This window comes from Haliotis asinina, chromosome 3 (genome assembly GCF_037392515.1).
Source record: "Haliotis asinina isolate JCU_RB_2024 chromosome 3, JCU_Hal_asi_v2, whole genome shotgun sequence".
Classification (NCBI taxonomy): domain Eukaryota; kingdom Metazoa; phylum Mollusca; class Gastropoda; order Lepetellida; family Haliotidae; genus Haliotis; species Haliotis asinina.
In genome coordinates, this window is record NC_090282.1 from 78,586,678 (window position 1) to 78,610,714 (window position 24,037).

The window sequence follows — 24,037 nt, forward strand, 5'->3', positions numbered from 1 at the left end:
GTCGTAATTGAATAATTTGCGTCATGAATAATTATAATTCATATGAATTGTTAGTTGACGTGATTGTCGTGGTGTACGTTTAGTTTTCAGCTGATATATTACATCTGATATTGTAAAGAAATGCGGAAGGCTAGTCATGACGTTCCTACTGTCTGTACGAATGCCAAATGCATTGGTTTACAAAGTGATTATTTACTGCAGTATAGTGTCCGGCTGTTACTGATCCCCACTTTGAACTATCTTGGAAAGTTTTAATGTAATCACACTAAGTACATGCTCTTCCACCCGTGAAGGTCCCGGGGTAGAATAGGCCTTCAGCAACCCATGCTTGCCATAAGGGGCAACTATGCTTGTCGTAAGAGGCGACTAACGGGATCGGGTGGTGAGGCTCGCTGACTTGGTTGACACATGTCATCGGTTCCCAATTGCGCAGATTGATGCTCATGTTGTTGATCACTGGATTGTCTGGTCCAGACTCGATTATTTACAGACTGCCGCCATATAGCTTGAATATTGCTGATTGCGGCGTAAAACTAAACTCACTCACTCACTCACATGCTCTTCAATTGATGAAGTTGACTGGAAACAGGCATGTGCTTAACTACTTTGAGTCTCATACATCACTGTCTCGTGGTGTGGACCACCATGAACAGTTCACTCATTCAATGAGCAAAATAAAGTGGACATACGTGGACGAGGATTATAGCTGCAAGCTGCCGTGTCATTGGTAATGAACTACAACTATTCTAGACACATATCTACTGCTTCTCAGATGAAATACATGAAAACTGTTTCAGTTATATCAAAATTTGTATTTGAAAGTAAATTATGATAATGATCCAAAGGACATCGTGCATAATACTTCGAATAGAAGGATGACTTAAACCCGTTGCACTGAATAAACGTTAATACGCATTAAAGCCTCAGTGCTGAAGAAACATGAGAATAGTGTCTTCTGAAAACAATGAAATATTCCCAACATGAGAAGTGTTCCCATACAAATATCAAATGGATGAGATTAGAAACACATACGGATGATTATAAACTCATAACTTTTTATAGACATAACTACAGATAAACACTTCTCCAACTATTTCACAAACAAATGCACATTGAAGTTCGAAAGCCTTCAAAGTAAGAAAAAGTCTGCTCATCACTCCATTGCCGAAACAAACAAATACGTAACGATACTACAGTTAATACTGAAATATTCATGTACGGCTGGATCGCTGAACTGGAAATTTTAAATGAGACAACTGAAGCAGGTCTCCTGGAGAAGTTTATAACAAATTAATTTGGACAATCCCCAATTCACAAGGCATGTGGCGTTTATTTTTGTACACATAAAATATTAATATTGTAACTAAGCAAGTAAAAGCATTACATATATACATTCGTACTCTTTTGAAAATCTTGACAGCAAATTAAACGAGGGTGGAGATATTTAAAATATAGATGATATTATATGACTTCCCATGCCATACTGTGTTTACCACGAGAGTGCCTAATCGTTAATATTTCCTGATCGAGAGCGAGGGATATACCAACAGAGGGTACGAGTGTCGTACACATAGTATGATATGGGCACGAATATAACATTCTGTTTATTACCGAAGTCGCCAAACTGAAGAGAAAGTGGCCAAATATTTACTTTCAAACATCGGTTGGCTACCCGCATATAGAACGCAACGTCATATCAGAAATGTAACGTCATAGCATTGTTAATGATGTCACGTCACCATGACAAAGTGATATTTTGCCCTAGAGCATCGTATGAAAAATATGAACCTTGATATTTTCGTCCTCGTTGGTAATAAAAGTCGCTACTTCTATCTTTAGAGTTCACCATACACATAATAACTATCCAGTTACGGAAGACGCCTGCGCCTTCACGACATTAAATATGGATACCAAGCCTAGAAATATCTTTATTACGTCCCACTTCGAGTGTCGGGAATACTGTCTTATCACATCGCAAATAGAATGTGTAGAAGCGTGCACGACACATGCACTCTGTCATAATATGACGTTACCAAATTGAATGTGCTACAGAAATATGTGTCAGAAATGAATTGTTCCACTATTCACCTCTCTAATATGAATCAATATCATTGATTGAATAGAAAATAAACATGATAATCCCAAAATAGTTTCATTAAGGTGGATATGAAAAAATGAATGGTAATATATATCTCATTTGAGAACCAGTATTAACGACACAACTTCACTGCTGAGTATGTGAGACACATTAACGGAATGTTCTGGTCTGACCAAATAACGATTTGGCTGCAAGCTCATATGGAATGGGTTGACTGGAAGAGAAATAAATAGGGCGAGACAGGAATCAACAAAATATACAGAAGAAGCACGAAATCACCCCTAAACACCCCGGTAATATACTGATATGAAATAATGTTTGGATATATAGTATGGGCTTTCCTTAGTTTCGTTTCGGAAGAGACATGACTTGAACGCTCGAGGATCATATTTCTTAATTGATTGTTCTTGATACGTTCACTTCCTATCAAGACTTCCTTATTTGTCCATTTTATATAGTTACTTCATAGCTTCGCATCCTTTCATACTTTTATGTCTTTCCTCAGTTACCGCGACGAGCTATTTCTTTCATACTTCTGACATAATATTTCAAACTTTCTTTAACCTTTGAAACTATAATGCTTCAAAATAGACAATAAGTGACACATTTGCATATCCTTGCACAGGGGTCATGCTTTTCTTCTCTGTATCGTTCCAATTTTAGTGTACTGTACTGCGTCAGCAGATCAGATTCCAGTACACATCTCTTCCACACATTTCCAGCTGAGATACAGCACTATGTGCCTATTCCCATAAATTCCCTCCCAGTCACTCCGAGGATATACTGGTGAATGTTCTTAGAGTCAAGGAAAGTGTCACGTGGTATAGGTACGTTTCCAACAAACCGTTACCAATAAGAGAACTAATATTTCTGGCTCTATGCATGTGGACTGTTCAAGAGAGCATGGAAAGTATATCCACACTAAGACAGAAGTAGCCTCGATATTACTCATTCGTCTAGGTGACAAACTGCCAGCAAAACAAACGTTTCAGCTTAACAAATGGTCAATTTAAGTGAGGTTACTTGTTTTCATAGATATATGTAGTTGAGAATATTGTAAGACAAACAGAATACATTCTCGCCTTTGCTTCGTAAGATTGTTTGTTATAAAATCTGTCGGAAATGGAAACAAGGAAAGGAAACAAAACAGGCATTGGAGATATTTTGAATTAAAATGAGTGGGGCAGCTGGATCGGACGCGGCTTTGAACAGCATTGTCATGGAACCAATAGTCGCTGGCAACATAAACAACTGCTGATATACTAAAGATCTTAACGCTGAGTTTAGATTTGAACCTACGTCTACTGGCCACCTAAACCACTGCACGTAATATTAACGGTTCATGGTAGTGTTTAGTTCCATAATCTGATATGAATTCTAGTAATTCAGTACTTGCATCTCTTCCTTATTTCACGTGGATAGAAAATATTCAACATGTATGCAACACATATATGAAGGAAGTGTCCCAATCCCTTTACAATCCATCGCTTGTAGCACTTGTTGCATTTAAATATCACAATATCACGTGGTATACACAGCAAATATAGCTAGACAATTTCCTTTGTTTGCACAACACGAACAGGACGCAAACAAATAGACACTTTGTCAAACCCAAGACTGAGGCGTGGGTGTGTTTGAATTGTTCCGAGAGTATCTTCCATATTCCATGTATCTTTTATTCCTGTAAACGAACAACATCCTCAGTTCTTGTCTGAAGTAGGCCCCAGTTATGCTGTACAGGAAGAAGTTAATGCAGTAGTTCATGTAGAATATGACTCTGGTTATGAGCAGAGAACCTTGGAGTCCCGGAAAAATTACCACTTCCGATGCGGATAAGAGGAATTGTTTACACCACACACAGAAGAATGGGAGATTAAGCATGATGAAAACAAATGATACCACTAGAAGGATGATGGTGAACTCTAACCTGATGATGCTCTCTTCTGTGATGACGTTACACTGCTTGTGACGGCGATACCGCATGTACAACTTCCGGATGATCATGGTGTTGAGAACGGTGATGATCATAAATGGCACAAGAGTTATGGAAACTGCGAAGATGCTGTCAAGGGTGAAGGAAACAAATTTCAGGTTAGGATCAGCCGTACAGCGCTGAACATTGGTCGGTTGCAGTGTGTAAACCCCACTCAGAATCGGCTTGTACATCATCAGACACATGCCGATCACAACGAGGCTACCAATAACTTTTTGTGCACATCTACTTCCGCAGATATCCTTCCGCCGCAGTGGATGACACACGCCGATGTATCTTTCCACAGTGAATGTAACGATGAACCATGCCGACAAAAATCGACAGACGTAGGAAAGATACAACGCTATTTGACAAACGCCATGCGTCTCTAAAAACTCGGGTTCATGATGACCCGAGAAAAACGGAAGTCCCCGCCTCAGCCAATCAACAAGGACGTAAAACACAAGCGCCATGATATCCGACGTTGATAAGGCAGCAAGGTATGTGCTGGCAGAGAGTTTCCGCATATTTCTGGAGACAAACACACGGAGGGACAAGATGTTTCCTGTTAGTCCGATGATGAGGATGACGGGGGTGAAGTAGGAGTAGAACGCCTGGCTGTAGGTGATGATGCCGGGCTCCTGGTTGTGGCAAGATGACCTGTTGAAGGTCACGTTCATCTTCAGGAAGGCCATCACCTCTTCCACCCCTTCTTGGCGGCAAGGATCGTCTGTGATGTTATCCTGAAAATATAGAACATACCGTTACGTGATAGTGTTCGTTCTATAGTTTACAATGTATTAGTTCACATTGAAGTAGCAACTCGGGTTATGAACATTGACTGCACAAACACTCACAAATAAAACACTGTTGAAACTGAGAAAAACAAGTTGAATATAAAACCAAATTGTTAAAACAAGATTCTTACAATCTGTGATCGCGACTATTGCGAAAATTCAAAACAAATGTCTAGTGAATAGTCAGCCTATTTAAAAGCTCTCATTAACGTCTACATATACAGATTCAAAGAGAGAAAGCACTGGCAACAAAGGGTTATGCAAAAACAAAGTTTAAAGGAAATTTTAAAAAGTGGCGGAAGTATTTTGAATCATTTTACTAATGTTCTTCCAGTTAACAGATTCTTTAAAGTGTAATTACTACAAATCGTCTTAAGAGATGCAGTGGAAATAGAATTATACGTATTCAGCGATATATTATGTTATCAAACCAAGATATATGTCACTGACTTTTTTAATGATATGTAAACGTCCTACCATTATGGCACAGGCTTATCCAAACCACCCTGTCATTCATACACCAAATTACTTCACACGATTTCACCGCAGCGTCGATACTCCTAATGATACTGCACACGAGTTTGTCACAGACCTGCATGAAGATGGAAGCTCATTGTATGGTGTTACCATGGCAACTAACTCATTGAAACAGGTGTCACATGTCGCTTCTCTCACAGCGAACATATTGTGATTGTGTTGGTGCATAGAACAGTTGACATCAGATCGATATAGACAAGTTATGTATGCAGGTGATAAGATGCTCCGGAGACAGATCAGTCCTCCGGTAACTGGAAGCACATATTCTGTTTTTAAATACATTGCATCATGCGGTGTTGGTACGACAGCCGAGTATAACATTACTGATTAGTCGCAGTTCGGTTGGTGAAGATATCTCCTTGACATTAGGATTAGCTCCTAATAGGCAAGACGTCGTGGCTTGTCTCAAGCGATATATGAAACATGACAATATCAAATGTATTGGAATTTTCTTTTAATAAAGCGGTCTTCTGACATTATAAGATCCATGTATTGCTCGTCTGTAAATGATCTTCCCTTCGACATCTCGATTCGTGATTGCTCTTGACAGTAACGGAGAACCTCAAAATACATTGATTCATGTTGTTATTTATTACGCAAAACACAGACATCCTATATCTCCAATGCCCATCTCGTTGCCACTGTCCGCCCAGCTTAATGGACATATAGTCAGAAAGGACAGGCCTTAATTTTGAGCCAAAACGTGACACTACTGATGATTTTTAGCGGTTTTCTTGAGGTTCGAGAATAAGAACATTTTATGTAGATGTGTTTTGAGTGATCGAACTATCGGGAAACAGGTTCTATAATCTTAGCTTCATGTTTCCTTTAACTCTTATTCCATGTATCCTTTAGATAATAAATCACCTCTGTCTTATAGTGGTTAGGGTATCCGCTCGGAGACAGGAAGGTACCGTGTTCGATCCCCAACTGTATCATACCAAAAGACGTTAAAATATGGAATGTGTTGATCCCTTACACTCGGTATTGCTGGGTCGAAGCTGGAAGTGTCTGCCCATGCTTAACTGCGGCATGATATCTTCATGGGCTAGCTCTATAAACCAAGCTTAAATCTGGGTTAGTACAAGCACCTACACATACACACGCATGCATTAAGAGTGAAAGTACGACGTTAAACCCCATTCCACCTCACTTTTACATAATGAACTGGAGACTGCCGGCGAATGCACGGGGAACATCACGCTAACATTGTTTCACATAAACGGCTAAGAGCACAATGGAGATTGTTCTCTACAAGACACATGACATTCATTTTGTGATATTTTGACGTCTTGGTCAGAGAGTGGGGAGACACTATATGTGTGTATATGTGTGATTAGTACTCTTAAACAATGTTGGGCGCTGGATACGCGACTGTGTGGACTGCAGTTTGACTTCTGGGAATTGCTTGGAATTCAGTCACACCCTACTACGAACTACGCATAGCATAAATGGCCTCAGCTCAGGCAAGTGGCACGTTTCTTTGAAATTGCCTCTGTTCACCCAGCAGAAAATGGGTACCCGTGTGATAAATCGTATCAGTACAGCGCCATATAAGTGGCCTATTATTATTTGCAGTTGTTAACGTTGAGAATGAGTAAACCAGCACCAGGAAGTACAGGTGATATTATAATTCGAAGCAAAGTTGTTTATATGTCTACTCATATGTCTAAACACAGCTAATGTTTTTGAAAAATTGAACAGTAATGATAAAAAGGTATATACCACTTGTGGATTCCCTCCCTGGTTAAATGATCACTCTTGCAAGGCGATTTCCAAATGATACGACAAAAAAGGGCAAAAAGGGTATACTGTCATGCTAAGTGGTGTCTAAATCGAAAACAGATGTGGTTATTCCGTATTTGGTCCAGATGTTAAAATTGCGTTCTGGACTAAGTATTTGCATTGCCTCTGTGACTGTTGACCCTAATTATAACGTTTTTGTAACGTTCGTAGTGTTTTGGTCTAATCTGATTTTCAAATGTATACTTTCTTCGTGAGGCGGTTCAGACGTTCCCATCATTCAAACGACCCAAACAGGTTCCAGACGTTCTCTTTATTATGTATACCATTGTGCTTCTATCTGAGACAGTAAAGCAACCATTGGACAAAGGGCAGAGTGAGTGAGTGAGTATGGTTTAGGCCGCTTTTAGCAGTTTTCCAGCAATATCGCGGCAGAGGACACCGGAAATGGGTTTTGCACATTTATACATGTGAGGAATCGAACCCGGGTCTTTGGCGTAACCACGCCAGCACTACCACGTGTGTGCCAGGCCTACGTATGTTCTCACCGTGCAGGGTCGTCCTAATCTGTCAGACACACCCTGCCCTCGCTATCATTGATTACACCGACATCGATTCCATTGCCTACACCCCATGTTAACGTTTAACTCGGGGTGAAGGTTCACGTGAACACACCCATTTATCATGCGTTTTCATCCATCAGATTCATTGATTTTACCACGCTTACCGCAAAAACGCGGCTATTCCAAGATAAGTACATTTAATGTATACAAGTAAACACTCTTTGCCATCAATACTTGTCTGAAACGCTGAAACGGGATGGTAAATTCTGGAAAAAACAACATACATAATGTTGAGACATTTCAGCAGGCTAATGAGCAATCTGCGTCGGTCCAGGATAGCGGCTGCCTGACAGGGATACATGTAACTCTAAAATACCGTTGGCCTATGTCAACATAGCCATTTCCTCGTTCATAACACAGTATTGTACTTTCTAACAGACTGAAAACAGGAAAACTGTCGAAAAACTTCAAATGTTTTGATCAATGAATACCTACGCGTTTTATAAGGTATGCGTACAGGGATTTCTGGATCAAAATATTAATGTCGTTATCTGTACAACTGTTTGCACTACTTGCATGGACAGCCAGGTAATGTGTTCGTAAGACTGTGAAATGGAACGAGGATACCAAACTATACAAATCTCTTGTCTCGAACTGACACAAACATTGTCACTTGCATATTTGCATATGTACCTGTTATGATATGCATCCATAATTCAACACAGCCATATTCCATGTAAGTCTGCATATAGGTATGCAGAGCATTTTAATAAGAAATGTTCCAACCATATCATTAGTAGTGACATATCGCCAGTGGCCTAACATTTAGTCCGTATAGATCTGATATGCATTAATGCCACGGCTTATTAATGGACATAACATAAAGAGAAGGGATAAGGAACGAGACTCTCAGGTGGGACGATAGAGTAGACAAAGTCAAAAACATCCTAGTCATTAGTCGTGTACGTTAGAGGTATGATGATAAGGATCATTGAGACGAACTTCAGAATGTGCGGATACATTCGAGTCTAGGCTGAAGATGGTGCACATTAATCACTTCAACATTCATCGTCCTTCATATATAACACACCGTCGCCACAACACAAACAAGAAGTATTGATTATATAGGTTTATTATTTTAAGATTGATTGACAAAGAGGTTCTAAAGAAATAGCAGCGTGCAAAAACAGATACTTGACACTTATGAAATATTCTCATCGAGGTACCCTAGGATACGTGCCAATGGCTGTCTGCGTGCTATAAGTCTTCAACAGTTACGCAGATCAATACGTCGATCGTAATTAGCGTCCAGACGAATGGAAGCTCAAGGAAAAAGCTCAATTAAGATAGAAATTCTTAAAAACATGTGGCTTCTGAATAAGTCTGTGTTGTGACCGTCTGTCAGTAGCGAACGTGTCCACCTGCAGATCGGATCTGTCTAGTTGTTCTCCAGTCAGTAATGGCGAAAGTAGTAAGTGGATTACCCGCTGTCAAATGTGACGTTAATTGTCAGGATTGAGATTTATTGTTGATGGAGAACATGAATGGAGAGATTTTACGCCCATTATGTATTACTTGCAGCTGTCTTTAAGTCTTTGTCCTGAGATTTCTACAATGACCTATGACATAATGAAATTATGTTTAGCAATATTCACAGGAAACGTTTGTTTCAAATCTGTGCAGTATACTTTTGTTTTGTTTTTTTTGTTTTTGTTTTGTTTTTTGTTTGTTTGTTTACAGCCGTCCTCGACATTGTTCAATCAACAGACCAGCCATCCGTCAACAATCATACTATGCTGAAGAGCAAATTCTATCACAAATCAGAATTGGTACTGAAGTATAAAGTATAAAGTGTGACATTATTCAGCACAGAGTAGATGTTGCCGGGAAAGAGTAAGATGTCTTCTCCATATCCGTTGAATCCATGTGTATCCACCGTTTTCATGTACCCCTTGATATAAATATTGGGAAGAGAGTGTGAGTATGTTTTAATAGCGATATATCCATCTAGAAATAACATTACTTCGAAATGTAAGTCACCCGCTGGTTATTGGGCCATATGAACCTCTCCCACAATATGGGGCCTTTCCCCTTTTGTCACAGTGCAATAACAGACACGACTCTTCAAGGCGGCATAAAACCAGATTCACCCGTAACAAGAAGCGCATGGCTTTATACATACCAACTTCTGTTTTATTGCATATAACGGCGTTTCTCTGTAAATTCTTACGCCATTTCAAAGCTAGGAGTGTTGTTATCCATACGCTATAGTTCACGGAAGAACTTCTTGATTGCCGATAAAACAGTCACTCATTATGTACCTATTACGAAGAAGTATGTTAACTTTGGGTGTTCAGTTTCATAACCACTTTCTTAGGTCATGCGCGTGGTTACCACCCTTGACGATCCTGCGTAGAATAGGCCTTCAGCAAATCATGCTTGCCACACAAGTCGACTATGCTTGTCGTAAGCGGCAACTAATAGGATCGGGTGATCAGACTCAATGACATGGTTGACACATATCATTGGTTCCTCATTGCGCAGATCGATCCATATGTTATTGACCACTGGATTGCTTGGTTCAGACTTGACTATTTGCAGACAGCCGCCATGTAACTGGAATATTGCTGAGTGCACCGTAAACCTAAACTCACTCACTCGTTCGGTTGGTGTCACTTCGGAGCAGGAAACATAGCATATGCCAACACGATACATGTGGCTGTACGTACGAACGGGGGATATTTATGGTGATGCGACATTTACAGTGGCACTGATTCCCGTGATCTCTGACACAAGGGAAATGGCCTGTGTACGTCACTTGACGTTAATTCAAGTCAGTGAACACAATACAAATACCACATTCACATAACTCATTCCACGACCTACTTTTGGGTTCTTAATGTTGAAGATGAATTGGAGGGATAATGTGCTGGCAGACTCATATAGCACACTTACGATCATATGTCACAACAACAAAGCAATAAAACAGATTTCATTATCTATTGTATGTGTCACTCACAGATACCAAATTAAATGATTCTTCGAGAATGGCCACAGACAAGTATAGGATCTACATGGTTTTTTTCTGTAAGATATCATGGCAAGAAACTTCTTTCCTTTTTCGTAAAAACGGACGTCAAAGAGTGATCAGGGGCCTTATTCTCAAAACGTTCTTACCCCTAAGAATTTTTATCGTAGGCAAGGTCTTAAGAATAGGCTTAAAAAGTTCGTAGGGCAACGAACGGTTCGAGAGTAGGTACTTTTGCAGGTTCTGTATTTTGGTTAATGGCCTTAACTGAGTCACGACAGAGTGGAAGTGTGATAGATTTCTTCGGTCTGGTCTCTTTCTAAAACACCAGAATAAAACCTGCAACGGCGTTAAACATCATCCACACATACAAACTGCGTACCACACAAGTGACTTTTCCGGGTTCACTGCCCTATGTACAGCTCACGTGCCAGCATGACGAGTTTCCGTTTTCACCGAAAGACATATGGACATGATGCTTGATTACAGAACAGTGCGAAGTCGACTGAAAACCTGACCATTGTCCTTCAATAGCGCCTAAACACTTCGACAGCCATGAATAACGCCAGTAAACCTGAGTGTTGAAATCAGAGCTGATGTAAAGAGATTTGGTGCGACCCCTACATGAACAGAAGGCTGTATTAAATAAAATGATATAGGTTCAGGTGATCAAGAACAATGTTTGTATTAAGTTACCATTATATAATTAATACGGTCATATAGTTAATGATGTTATCACATGATCGAGAGCTATATTTTCCAATATATTTCCAGCAAATGACAGTCTATGGAAATAGGAAAGAATTAATTAAGCAGAACATGGTACCTAAGCGATGACTTCAGGCAAAATGACCTCTCAGCTTCTAAAAACGCCAGTACATTACCGGGCACTGACATGGTGGATTAACCCGATACAGGTTTTAATGAAGAGGCGCTTAATAAGAAGAGCAAGAAGAGCAAGAAGAGCAATGGAATGCCAATTCCGCCACTTCATTGGCCTTCTGTACAACGTCCAGACATGGCGTGTGCTGGAATGGCGTTCAGGGATCCGTTGTGCAGCTAGAATTCAACTCGTTCTACGAACCTAATTAGTTTCCTATGGGGCTTCTCAGAAGCGAACAACATGCTGTTTGTTTCGTGTCCATTTCGGAAGCTAAAGACTAATGGGCGGTCGGACTCTTACCCTGACCGTCTTGTTGTTCACATCATTATGCTTCCTTAATACTATTGCTGCTACAGAAAGAGTAATATGATGAAGTCGTGCCCTGGTGGTTCAGATACGTTACATTTTACGACAGTCATATTTGACTGACATCCCATTAAACCAAAGGAACAGATAGAGACAAAAGTGGTAAGGGGACTGCCACAGAGATTTACATTTCTGCATATTGCGGCAGTGTCGCATGGGAACTTGTTAAGAGGGAACCAACGCACAGAGGCCAGACAATTCAGATGGAATTGTTATGGCATGATAATCACTGAATTGTTGAAGCTGAAAGGATTAACACTACAGATGAAAACGTCAAAACATGCTGATACGTAGTATTTGTTCACCTCGCTAAGCATATCGGGCAAAAAATCTTTTGAATGTTCCCCGTTTTCATTGGTGTGACTGCGAACGCTATAACACGAAGTTAGAAAAGAAAGTACTCAATTTAACTCCATATAACATTTAACGTGGGTTTATATACACGATATGAGTTTTCTGGTGGATGTAACTACATCAGCCATATATGGACACTGCGTGGGTGCTGAGGCGGTCATCAGGTCCATATTTTGATCAACAGACCGTAGATCGATACTGTTGATCATTGGATTCTCTGGTCCATGCTTGATTTCTACAGACCACCTCTACATTGCTGCAATATTGATGACTGTGGCGTAAAACTAAACTCAGTCTGTGGTGAAACACTGGCAATGGTGGGTGGTCCCGAGATGGTTAGCAAGGCTTACGCACATGAAGGACAGTGCATTAGTCACGCTTTGCGATAATTCGTTCACTCTATTCCCATTTTTGCATTTGAAGAGCTAAGTTGCCTTTGCATGTGTTTGTGACGAGTCTCAGATAGGAGGGGGAATCGCTACCCTTTCAGCGAACATCTGATGACACAGTTTCCATGGCGTTTCTAAACAGGTTTTCATGATCATATTCAAAGAGATATATTATGATGTTTACCCTTCATTAAATGCAGAAAGCCATAACTTCCATAGGCTTACGCTCCTGAGACAAATGAGGAAATGAGTTAACGTTGGCACGGAAATACAGAAAGTCTTAGCTTACAACTTTATGCTCACGGTAACTACGGAAAGTGCGAGCACACATAATCTTATGCTCGGTGGTAATTACAACTGATTGAGTTTCATTAGTTTACATGAGAAACAACAATAGTTTACTGACAGAATGTTTATGTACACTACGTGATGGTTTACAAAGTAGGGGTACACGTCAAACGAGTCCCTCAGTCATAAGTTTGCAAAGGAATACCGACCGAACTGACGAATGTCAGTCCTGAGTATATAGGGCGAGGTGTTATTACCTTTCCCTTTGCATGCATATACATGCACTGGAATATACGAAAGGAATGGAAAATGTAAGCTTTTACACAGTTGCTTTATCAACTTGTGGTACTTAATAATCCCTTTGTGGGTTGAATACATATCATAAATCATAACTAGATTGATATATATGGATAGGAATGATATGCGTCTGTAGCTTGATGCCGACATGTATGATGCCGACACGTTCCCTTTACAGATAATTACATTATGTAAATACATATGGATAAACACAGAGGCACAGAGACTAACATACACTCACATACAGACATACACACACACACATAAATACATATATGTGTCATCGTGACAATCTTGCCAATCACTGACTGAACACTTGAAGGTTCCAAGTCATGTACGATGTCACTTAACCACTCGAACCATTCGATCGAAAATCATGAAATTGGGAAATCTACTCGAAGTACATCGTTGCAGTGGGTTGCAGCTCTCGACTGTTTGAAAATAGACCTTTCTATATCAGAAATGTAACATGTATTTAAGGATGGCTAACCCATTTGGTGTTGTGACGCGTCCATGTTTGTGGTGAATAGCCACAGGGTTCAGGCCCTCGGTGGAACGCATTACAGGTGGGCCTCGTTTCACAAAACTATCGTTGCGCTGACTGTTGTCAGTCTGTGTTACAGTATAGGGGGTACGGCAGTTGTAGCGCTGCGATAGCGTTGTGAAACGGGGCCCACGTCATGACAAGTTATAGCAGTCAAAAGAGACGATCATTATTGCAAGTGGACAGGCAACATCATTCAGTTGATTTTATGTAATCGCACTCTTGCTCATAATATCAATCGCTGGGACGTTTGGCTCAGATTTCAGTATTTAGAAGCCACAGTTGAACAGGAATATTTCCGAGTGTGGGCTTAAAACGAATACGAAACAAAAACAAAATGTTCCAGGAGTGATTCCAGCTGGTTATTCCAATGTGACTGGGCTCCGGACAATATGTACCGAATGCATCTAGTGTACTCTGCGTCCGCGCAACATGGTCAGTGGAGTCCCCACAGATACAAACGAGTTGACATTTTGTAAAGAAAAGACCCATCAATGAATTTACTGCTCATTTCTTTCACGCATTGCGTCTACTGATACTAAGCTGAAGGAAGACTAATAGACACTTGAAGTGCGAATATTCAGTTCAAGTCAGATCACCCATGGCAGTGCCAATGTATCCTCCGTAACCGTAACCTACATACGTATCTTCACTCCACAGTTATGACCGCAACATGTTTTACTAAGACCTTACCACAAGAGGGTGCCATAGCTATATGCCATGTGACAGCAGCCTGTCTTTACTAAGACCTTACCACAAGAAGATGCCATAGCTATGCCATGTGACCGCAGTCTGTCTTTACTCTGAACTTACCACAAGTTGGACCCACAGTTATACGATTGTATGTTATCACTGAGCCTCACCAGCAAAATGATACGAATGGTAAGTTTTCTTTTTCTACATAATAATTGTCAAACTCAAGCAAATCGGTTTGCTATGTTCCCGCTCCACGATCCCAATTTTGTTTGACTTTTTATCTTGATCCCACCACCGCCCATTAAAACAAAAAAAACCCACCCAAACCAGCAACCTCTGCAGTAAATACATCACACCCTTCAGGAAGCAAAACATGCCAGAGTCATTTTGTCTTTCGTTTGTCTTCTCTTTGTCTTTTGTCTGTTTAAGATAGGTAGAAGCCCGCTTAGATAATAGCATGCATAAAAAAGCAGTTTACGATACGATACGACTAGATATTTGTATAGCGCCGATATCCAGTTAGTTCAACTGCTCAATTGCGCTTTGTTTTTCCCTCGATCATTGGATGTCAATCACAACGTCACATATTACTCGGCGTCATTATTGAAGGGTCAAATGGTACATAGTTGATTGAAAGATGATGCACGTACAAATATTGAAACAATTCAGCGCATATCAAGGTTTATTGTGTTAGTAAGCGGAACACCTGAAAGCACGAGACAAAAAAATCCTTACAGCACCGGCAATCATGAACTGTATAGGCCACCTTTCAAGAATGACAACAACAAACACTACTCAGTCAGTGCATCAATATCGTGTGTAACCTCCTCGAGCTTCCACGACACATGTGCACCTATTCTACATGCTCCTAATCAAGTTCATGAATTAGGCTTGTGGAATTGCATCCTATTCCTCCAAAAGAGCTCTCCTGAGTCCTGCAAGATCCACTGTAGCTGGATGACGCCTGTAAACACGACGACCCGGTTCATCCCATGCGTGCTCAATAGGGTTGGGGTCTGGTCAACACGCTGGCCATTCCTGACGCTCTACATGCTGTTCCTGAAGGAATTCACCAGTCTTGCCCTGTGTGGCCTAGCATTGTCATCTTGCAGTGTGGAGGGTCGACCATAGAAACCATGCATGGCCTGCAAGAAAGGTACTGCAAGAGGAGCCAAAATCTCATCCAGATAGCGCTGTCCTGTCAGATTACCTTCAATGACGTGTAGTGGTGTTCGACCAGTGGAGGTAATCCCTGCCCAGACCATGACTGACCCCCAGCCAAATCGGTTGTGTGTGGCTAGAGTTGCAGCTGTAATTCTTTCTCCATTACGACGTTAAATCCTCTACCTACCATCATGGAAGCTCAAGTTGAACCGACTTTCATCCGTGAGTAAAACTGAAGACCACTGACGGTGATTTCACCGCCCATGACGTCTACCCCATCTCAAACGCACCTGCCTATGACGTGGTGTCATATGGTTGGCGAACAGCAGGCCGCCTACGCTGAAGTCATGACGCCCTTGATCTTCGACGGACTGTGCTCCTGGATATCCTTACAGTGTTAACATTGAAATGTTCTGTCTGGAGATCAGCAGAGTTGCGGAACCTGTTACGTAACGCAGTATTAACCAAGTGTCTATCCTGACGAACTGTGGTGACTCTGGGACGAACTGGACGTCGTGCGTATCTGGACGTCGTGCGTATGGACGATAAGCCACCTCTCGCTGTGTTTGACCAGTTTCCAAGAACGCTACAGCTTGACCTCTTTCAACAGGTGTCAAAAAACGTCTCATAATGAGGACCAAATTCAACCATCAAACTGACCAATTAACAGCGACGAAACAATGCGTACCGACATGTAATCATTTACACATTTCACACATGTCTTGAAAAGCACGTGCATCCCATGCACGTTGAATTGCAGGTTGCTTTCCATGTTAACGAAATTAACCAAAAAGGCACAATTGTGATATGAACTTATTGGCATTAAAGATGACAAAAACCTCATTACTATGACCTGGTGGGTTTGTCCAAGTTGTGAAAAAAAGGTCATGGAACATTGGATATTTCACTTGAAGCATTATTATAAGTGATTTATCAGTTTCATTAAACAGTATTAAAATTGGCTTGCTCCTTCAACAATGACGCCGAGTATATTTTCAATCTCAGCCTACCTAGCGCACCGAGTTAATGTGGCTTTCCCATCCTTACAGGTACCCATTTTCAGATAGGTGGACTGGGACACATAGTCACAGTACTTTGTGCATGTTTACTAGGCTTTGCTGTACCCACAGCTAAGTGTTTGCACGTATTCATTTGACCACCATCTGGTCATCTGCCAGACGGTCATCATCGTGGGTTCTTTTAAGGGGGTTCTTTTAAGTTCACAGAGCTGTGTACTGCACACCAAAATTTGTGACAACACTGAAAGTGTCTGCACACAAAGTTGACTCCAAAGTTTTTTTACATCCGGTCACAGGTGGGCTCGATCCCTGAACCTCCAAGCTAGCTGGATTAGTAGCCTGGCGCCTTAGACAGCTCGCCCAAAGCGAAACTATAATCGCTTGTTAAAGTAACTCTCCCCCTACACGTTCACTGAAAGAGCTTGTGTTGGAGACAGTACACAACCCCTTCAGAAGAGGTAATCGTATGGACATAACTGATTCTAATATTTTCACTATTCATACATAAGGCCAAGGGATCAGACTAAATAATGAATAGTCATACAAGTGTCAGCTCCCAATATATTGTATTGTATTGTAACCAGTGCCAACCTGAATATCTGGACACGTTTTTGAAGGATCAAAATGGAGGTCTCCTTGAAAAACAGCCCCTGCCTAAATTTAAATCAAGCAATTCAAATCTGTGGCTGTTGATTATGACGGGAATTCATTCAATACCACTCTGAACATATTTCATATGATATTATCTGAGGACATGCTATTATCTAAGAGGTACCAAATGACAAATCGTTTTCATCTTCTTCAATTATTGTACAAGTATTTTACCCCAACGTGTTGTGAACCACACCACTCACATATGTGAAACTTTGGAAATGGCTTAGCTATTATGATCCCTTCAAAATAAAATGGAAACTTTACAAAGATTGGACATCGAGAATATGGGCTCACTACTTGTTGATATTCCCTTGTATCATGTGACCTCTACCTTTCTATCCACTGAACTTACCACTAGAGGGAGCCACAGTTATATGTCATGTGACCGCAAGTGTCTTCCCACTGTCTTCCCAACCGCAAAATGGAGCCACGGCTATGTCTGTGACCGCTACCTATTTTCGCTCTGAATTTACCACAAGAGGGCTAGATCATAACGGTAGATTAGAGATGACTGTGTCGTGTAACAACAAACAACACAGACTTTTTACGACAAGTTAGTTTGACATTCATACACACCCACTCGTTAGGTTCACTGACTCCGGGAGGACGGCACGTTGGTGTAGATCGTTGAACAAATGCATGCAACTCCAGACCACCCATGCAAGGTCGGCAAACTAATTCACAGCATCAGTAGAGAAAATACGATTCCAGTATGACTCACAGTCCTCAGCCATATTTTGTTCCCTACCGCCTAGCCCTCCCTGCAATGCCAAGGCCCTAAATGAAGCAAGTATACACTCCCTCGGGTTATTTCCCATCTGACCGGTGCTGCTTTTAAATTTAAATCGGTTTATTTATTACTATCAAAATAATATAATTACGTTCAGAGATAGTATGAAAGTCCAGTATGGTTCCTAATACAGCTCAGAATGACAGGTCGGTGCTATCAGGGAGACTCTAGCAGGTGTAGGTTATCCTGGTTCTGGACTGACAGTACGTGTAATGACCTTCGTGACCGCTTATCACCACAAACAGGACTCCGCAGACCTAATAAACAACTTGGTAGCAGTTGTGTTCGCATAGGCTATCATATATAAATATGTTTCAAACATTTAGCCATATGAAGCACTTATTCAAATAAATGTATTTCGTTTGAGCAATTGTTCTAATGTTGTATAAATACGAAGCTACAATTGACTGTTTTTCAAACGTTATTATTTGACACGATGTGTTGTTGCTCTGTTGAGTAAAGTTCGTGAAAACACTCCTTTTTAAGACAATATTATGGTACATATATATGTAAATGCTAAAACGTATTGAGATGCGAATTTTCATACGACATGTTTCTTTCGATATAGCTCCAGTATCCATCTCAGTGCGCATCTCAAATAAAATTTTGATATCCCCGACATTTCAATAACACCGAAATGTGATTTCCTTGAATACAACATTATGCTTCGGACGACAACTGCTACATATAATGACGCATATACCGTCCATGTGATTCATCATCTATGTGCGAAGCACGACAGAAACATTACTTACCCTTAAACCCCCTTCTGATAAGAAATCCATTTCCTATTCAAGGACGCGTCACAGCCAGTATATCGTAAAACAAGCGTCGTGTCACAGTTAATACTGTGCTAGACTGTGACTCATACTCCATCATGTATATGTATACAGTGTTGTTCCTACGCAGAATATAAAACTCAATCGATGGCAGTTTCAAAACCGTCTACAGACACACAAATTCTTAAAGTGAAAGAATGAGTGAACATCTGGTGCTGTTTTGATAACCATTCCTCAGATAGGGATGACCCTCCCGAGCCGTGATGTCCTTGGGTAGTACAACAAATTGTACACCGCACATCGTTTCTCTCTGACTGACAAACCAGCTGTTCCGGAGATAGAATCTTTTTCAATAGTAATTCCCCGTGTCATGCTCCGTCACCGCCCGATATCATTACCTAGGGTTGGAAGGCCAACATAATAATAAAGGAATAAAGGTGCGGTTAGAGATACACATAATATGTGTTAAAGAGATATAGAGACTTAAAACATTTTGGTTCGCAAATCGTTCTTCGAACCGAACCAGGTACACGTTGTAGATAACGTATGTTGTGTGTTAGTGAATAGACTTTAGCAGCAGATAAGCCCGAGTTAACCGAGAAACGAGCAGATAGAGCGGGTTCATGGTCGACCTGTTCTTGAAAGTGGTTCGACCGTACGCGTGTCACCACCAAGACCACCACAGCGAAATCGAAACTTTCTCCGTCGCCATATACATACCAGTCTCGATGTACAATAACACAATTTAGTGCAGAAATTGCTAAATTTTTCATTTATTTTTTTTCAAACGAAGGAGAAATATGCATATGTATGACACTTCACAGGAATGTATTGGTGACTTTACGCACCATGGACCTTGGTCCCGGTTTACGTATACGTGTATAAGCATTTTTGAAAATAGTACAGAAGTACTAGAAAGGTGTGAATACCGCTTTAAAAGGTTCAATGGATTTGGTGACATCTGGTGATATTCACCAACACAGCTATAATTACGATTGTGTATTCACAGTATATTTATCGAAATATTAGCATATATATCATTGGTAAATAAAGATGAATTTGAACAGAACGAAGGTGTTAACAGTTATATGAATCATGTTCAGCAGATTGTTATCATCAGAACTCAGATTCTCTTATGGACTTTCCTGGAATCCATCTGCGTTTATTCATAAAAATACTTCATAATGTATTCATAGCTCCAACAAACAACACAAACGGATCGTAGTCACACTGACCAAAACGATGTCACTATAGTCGGTAATTCTGATTATACACTGAACACATAAACTAGAGAGATGGTTGCACTCTCTGTCACCATATCTAACGTAATCAAAGGCTTGAACAGACAATCATCAAGTACTTCATACATAAGGTGTATACGTAGTACACACAGATAAATGGCTGGTAATTGTAATTGGTAATTGTAGTCTCAGAAACAGTATCAAGGTTCTGTGGTTCTGTCATATGTCATAAGGCGAAGTTCACATTTTCCTACAAGCTTTGTCCTAACAGCCATTTCACTCGACTGATATTTGGAACATTACAAGCAATTTCCAGTGCGACCGATCATCATCACGTCAAATATAGAAATGCACCAGATAAAGTGTAAGGCTGCAGAGGAAACCTCTACTTTAGAAATCATGACTGTGAATGTCTTCACTAACCTTCCATCGGGAAAATGTATACACTTGAAACGGGATTTTACCATAAAGTTACAAACGTTGACAAAACGTTACAATCCTGGAAGAATTCGCCAAAACAATGGCAGGTCCAAAGCATAGCTATAATTCCGGTCTCTAATATATCTGATCCAAGTGTAGCCAACGTTCAAACCTGATTTTCCCGGCAGTTCACAATGTCTTTATAGAGTATGGAGTGCGTACAGAAAATTCTCAAAAAATCATCTTAGTAGTTTACAAACTATTTGATTACGATGTTAATTTAAACTTTGTCTATAAACCCCGCAAGTAAAGAAACTAACCTTTGTTTATCTGACTGTTGTAGCAGAAAGTTCGAAACAAATTCAAGAAGTCATACCATTTAAACACAAATAGTTCAATTCCTTACTTTTATTTAGTTTACTTGGCATATTATTTGCATTTAATCCACTGAGAACTGTAGTAAACACCTCCTGCAGAGGCTAAATAAAAGAGGATCCAAACTCTTGGGGTAAGCCGATTAATCTAGGATAGCTCTCCTACGGGCAGTCGAGAAAAACAGATGCGCCCTTGTCAGCATTCCTTGTTGAACTGGGTGAACTGTGTACTGCCATGGTACAAATGCTTTAAGTCGAAATGGCACATGCACAGGTCTTTAACTCTCAACTCAGCAATGTTCCAGATGTTCAATAATCTGGACCGGGCAATCCAGTGATCAGCATCGAATTTCAAGTATTTAACGTGCCTGTATACAACGCTTTGGTTGAGGCACACAATGATGTTGATGTAAAATTAGAATATTTTTGTTCTGAAGCTTGATGCTCGTGAATGGTGAATACAATATGCCACTTAGAAAGTGTTCAGATGCAATTTTGCATTTGCAGTTAAGTGCACATTCTACTACAGGATATTTTGGGTTCCGTCCCATCCAGGATTCGAACAAATGCTTTCGGTCAGACAACTAACTGATCGCCAGCATACACAGTTAGCGGGCTAAGCCACCCTGGCACCGAGGTTTCTGAGTATGCAGCTATAGAATAAAGACTTTATACTGCAACTCTTTGATACTCACTAGAAACATTGCATCAGTTTTTAATCGCATTCAACCACAAAATGTCAACAAAATACAGATAATTTACAAACTGTTTCACGTTATCAGGTTGTAACTACTCTCAAGAGACAGAGAGATCATACATTGTTGGATTGTTCTAACATATGAACACAGCCCCAGGCACAAGACACAGAGAGCATATCAGTTTCGATTCGCGACAAACGTGCTCTAATATCATGGGCCTTAAACCACCCTCAACATGCAAGGTAACAACCCCAATATGAATGAATATTATGAGTGAGTTTACTTTTACACGGCTTTTAGCAATATTCCAGCAATTTGGGGTCACCAGAAGTAGACTTCCCAAACTGAACCCATGTGGGGAACCACTAGGCTACCCCAACGCCCCTGAATGAATGTAAAATGCAGTTGGTTTGTGTCGGCTTGGAGCCATATGTCACTTATGACAAGACGTGTTAGCAGCTTAATGTGAAACATGTTGCGGGCTTCAAACGTTTATATCAATTACGAAATGCCCGATCAGATGCAGGATTTTGACACAGTGAAGAAACATTATCGAATCTGGCATTTGCGTGACCACTTGACGCAAATTGTGTCTATCTCTTTTGATTTTGGACAGTGATCTATAGCAGCGTGATATTTATGCCACAGCAAAGTGCTATAAATGTGCAATTGCCAATAATGCTGATATTTCCTATTTTGACAAAAACGAACTTCGCAATTGGACGCTTTTGTCGTTGTTTTACTTTTATGTGAAACGTTGGAAAATATTTAAATTATAGGGCGACTGATACTAGTATATGACGAAAATGACAACCAGTCTATGTACCAGACATAATAGAGGGAAAGAGAGGTATTTACCTCAAGGTCTATGTTTTGTTTACAATTGCCAACTTCGCCCTAGTCCGATTGTTTTATTTTCCGCCATTAATCACTGCTTGCCACAGACTGAACAGTAATGGGATCAGTCTATTGAGCTTCTGGAGTAATTGAAACTGAGATATGTGTCCATTTTCTGATTTAGCCATTGAGTGGGATTTCTCGCGGCTACTGTACCGGTCTCGCTTCAGACTAAGATCTGTGTAGTTATTTTGGATTCGTATGGCATAGACACAACGTTATTACCTTGGCTTTTTTAAATATACGGCAATTAACCATTCCGTGGATTAGAAATAATACACGTTGTTGTTGTTTTGTCCAATGATTGAACATTAACAACATAATTTATACATGTGTAGGTTTAATAGATATCCCTAATTTCCGTAATACAATGGATATCATGAAACCTCAAGAAGGAACATTGTACTGAAGTAACGTTAGCCTTTTAAATATACTTGATTCACGACAGAGCGGGTTTACTACTGTGATCTTGACATTTGATACTGTCACCTTTGATTTGTTTCATCGGATCCCCAGAGAAACGGTATCCCTTGTGCGTCATGAAGATACCTTTGAGAACGTATCGTATAGAAATGATGCCACAGAGGGTACTTTAATGCCTGGGAAATAATGCTATTATGCATCGCACTATGGCCCGGTCTCCAGTGGAAGCCAATAGTCACTACACTATTCACATATTTGTGACATCTTTATGAGGACATAAAGACTCCCTATAGGGTATGACCCCACGCACTAGATAAAAGAGGAAAGTAAACCGATCCCCATTGTATAAAGGACGCAGACTAACCACCATTTTACGCTTTCTGAAGTGTCTGGTCATGGAGGTATACATGTGATCTCTGTGCGTCTTGAAAAAATAGTGGGTGTTTGAAAAGAAACAGTGATCATTGCAGAAACACAAGAGGTAGCTAGGGCCTACAATAGGTGCACAGGAGAACGGAAGGACTTTGTGTAACATCATAGTAATGAAAAGATGTTGGCGGCATATTGTAAGGATGATATATATACCGTAAAACACCAACAGTAGAGAGTTGTGAAAACATTACTTTGTAAGGATGAAACAGCACACAAAACAAACAGAAGTGTTTTGTGAAAGCAAGAGATGGCTAGGTCACCAATCCTCTGCAGTTATTCAAACATTTCTTTATACGGTGTGGCATGATTCGTATAGATCTCTCAGAGACAATATGCGTGTCCACTCTTCGTGCAGGACCTGGTTCAGAGTGCATAGTGTGGCCTTTGTACATCTGTCCCAGTGTTGTACAGAAGTGTTCTGTGGGCTGTCTGCTGACTTTTTCATACGGCTTGTTCTGCAAATTAAGGTTTCGATGTTGTTTGACACAGCAATATTCCTGCAACATAGCTGTGGGAGGCACGGTAATTCGCTTATAAAACGGCATTTAGGTACGAAGCTGTTCCAGCAACATATGCAGCGGCTGTCATATT

General features: G+C 40.5%; 1 protein-coding gene and 1 non-coding gene across 2 annotated transcripts in view; both read right to left on the bottom strand.

Annotated features, from left to right (window-relative positions):
- Nucleotides 1–1,328: 1,328 nt before the first annotated feature.
- The window catches only part of LOC137277106 (thyrotropin-releasing hormone receptor-like), a 28,165-nt gene continuing 5,456 nt past the window's right edge, over nucleotides 1,329–24,037 (bottom strand). Inside the window, exon 2 of the mRNA XM_067808770.1 lies at nucleotides 1,329–4,813. Coding sequence (XP_067664871.1) covers nucleotides 3,704–4,813 — 1,110 coding nt within the window. The 3' untranslated portion in view covers nucleotides 1,329–3,703. The remainder of the gene's footprint in view (nucleotides 4,814–24,037) is intronic.
- LOC137279292 (U6 spliceosomal RNA) lies at nucleotides 2,682–2,783 on the bottom strand. Its single transcript, XR_010956686.1, has one exon. It is a non-coding gene; the product is annotated as a U6 spliceosomal RNA (small nuclear RNA).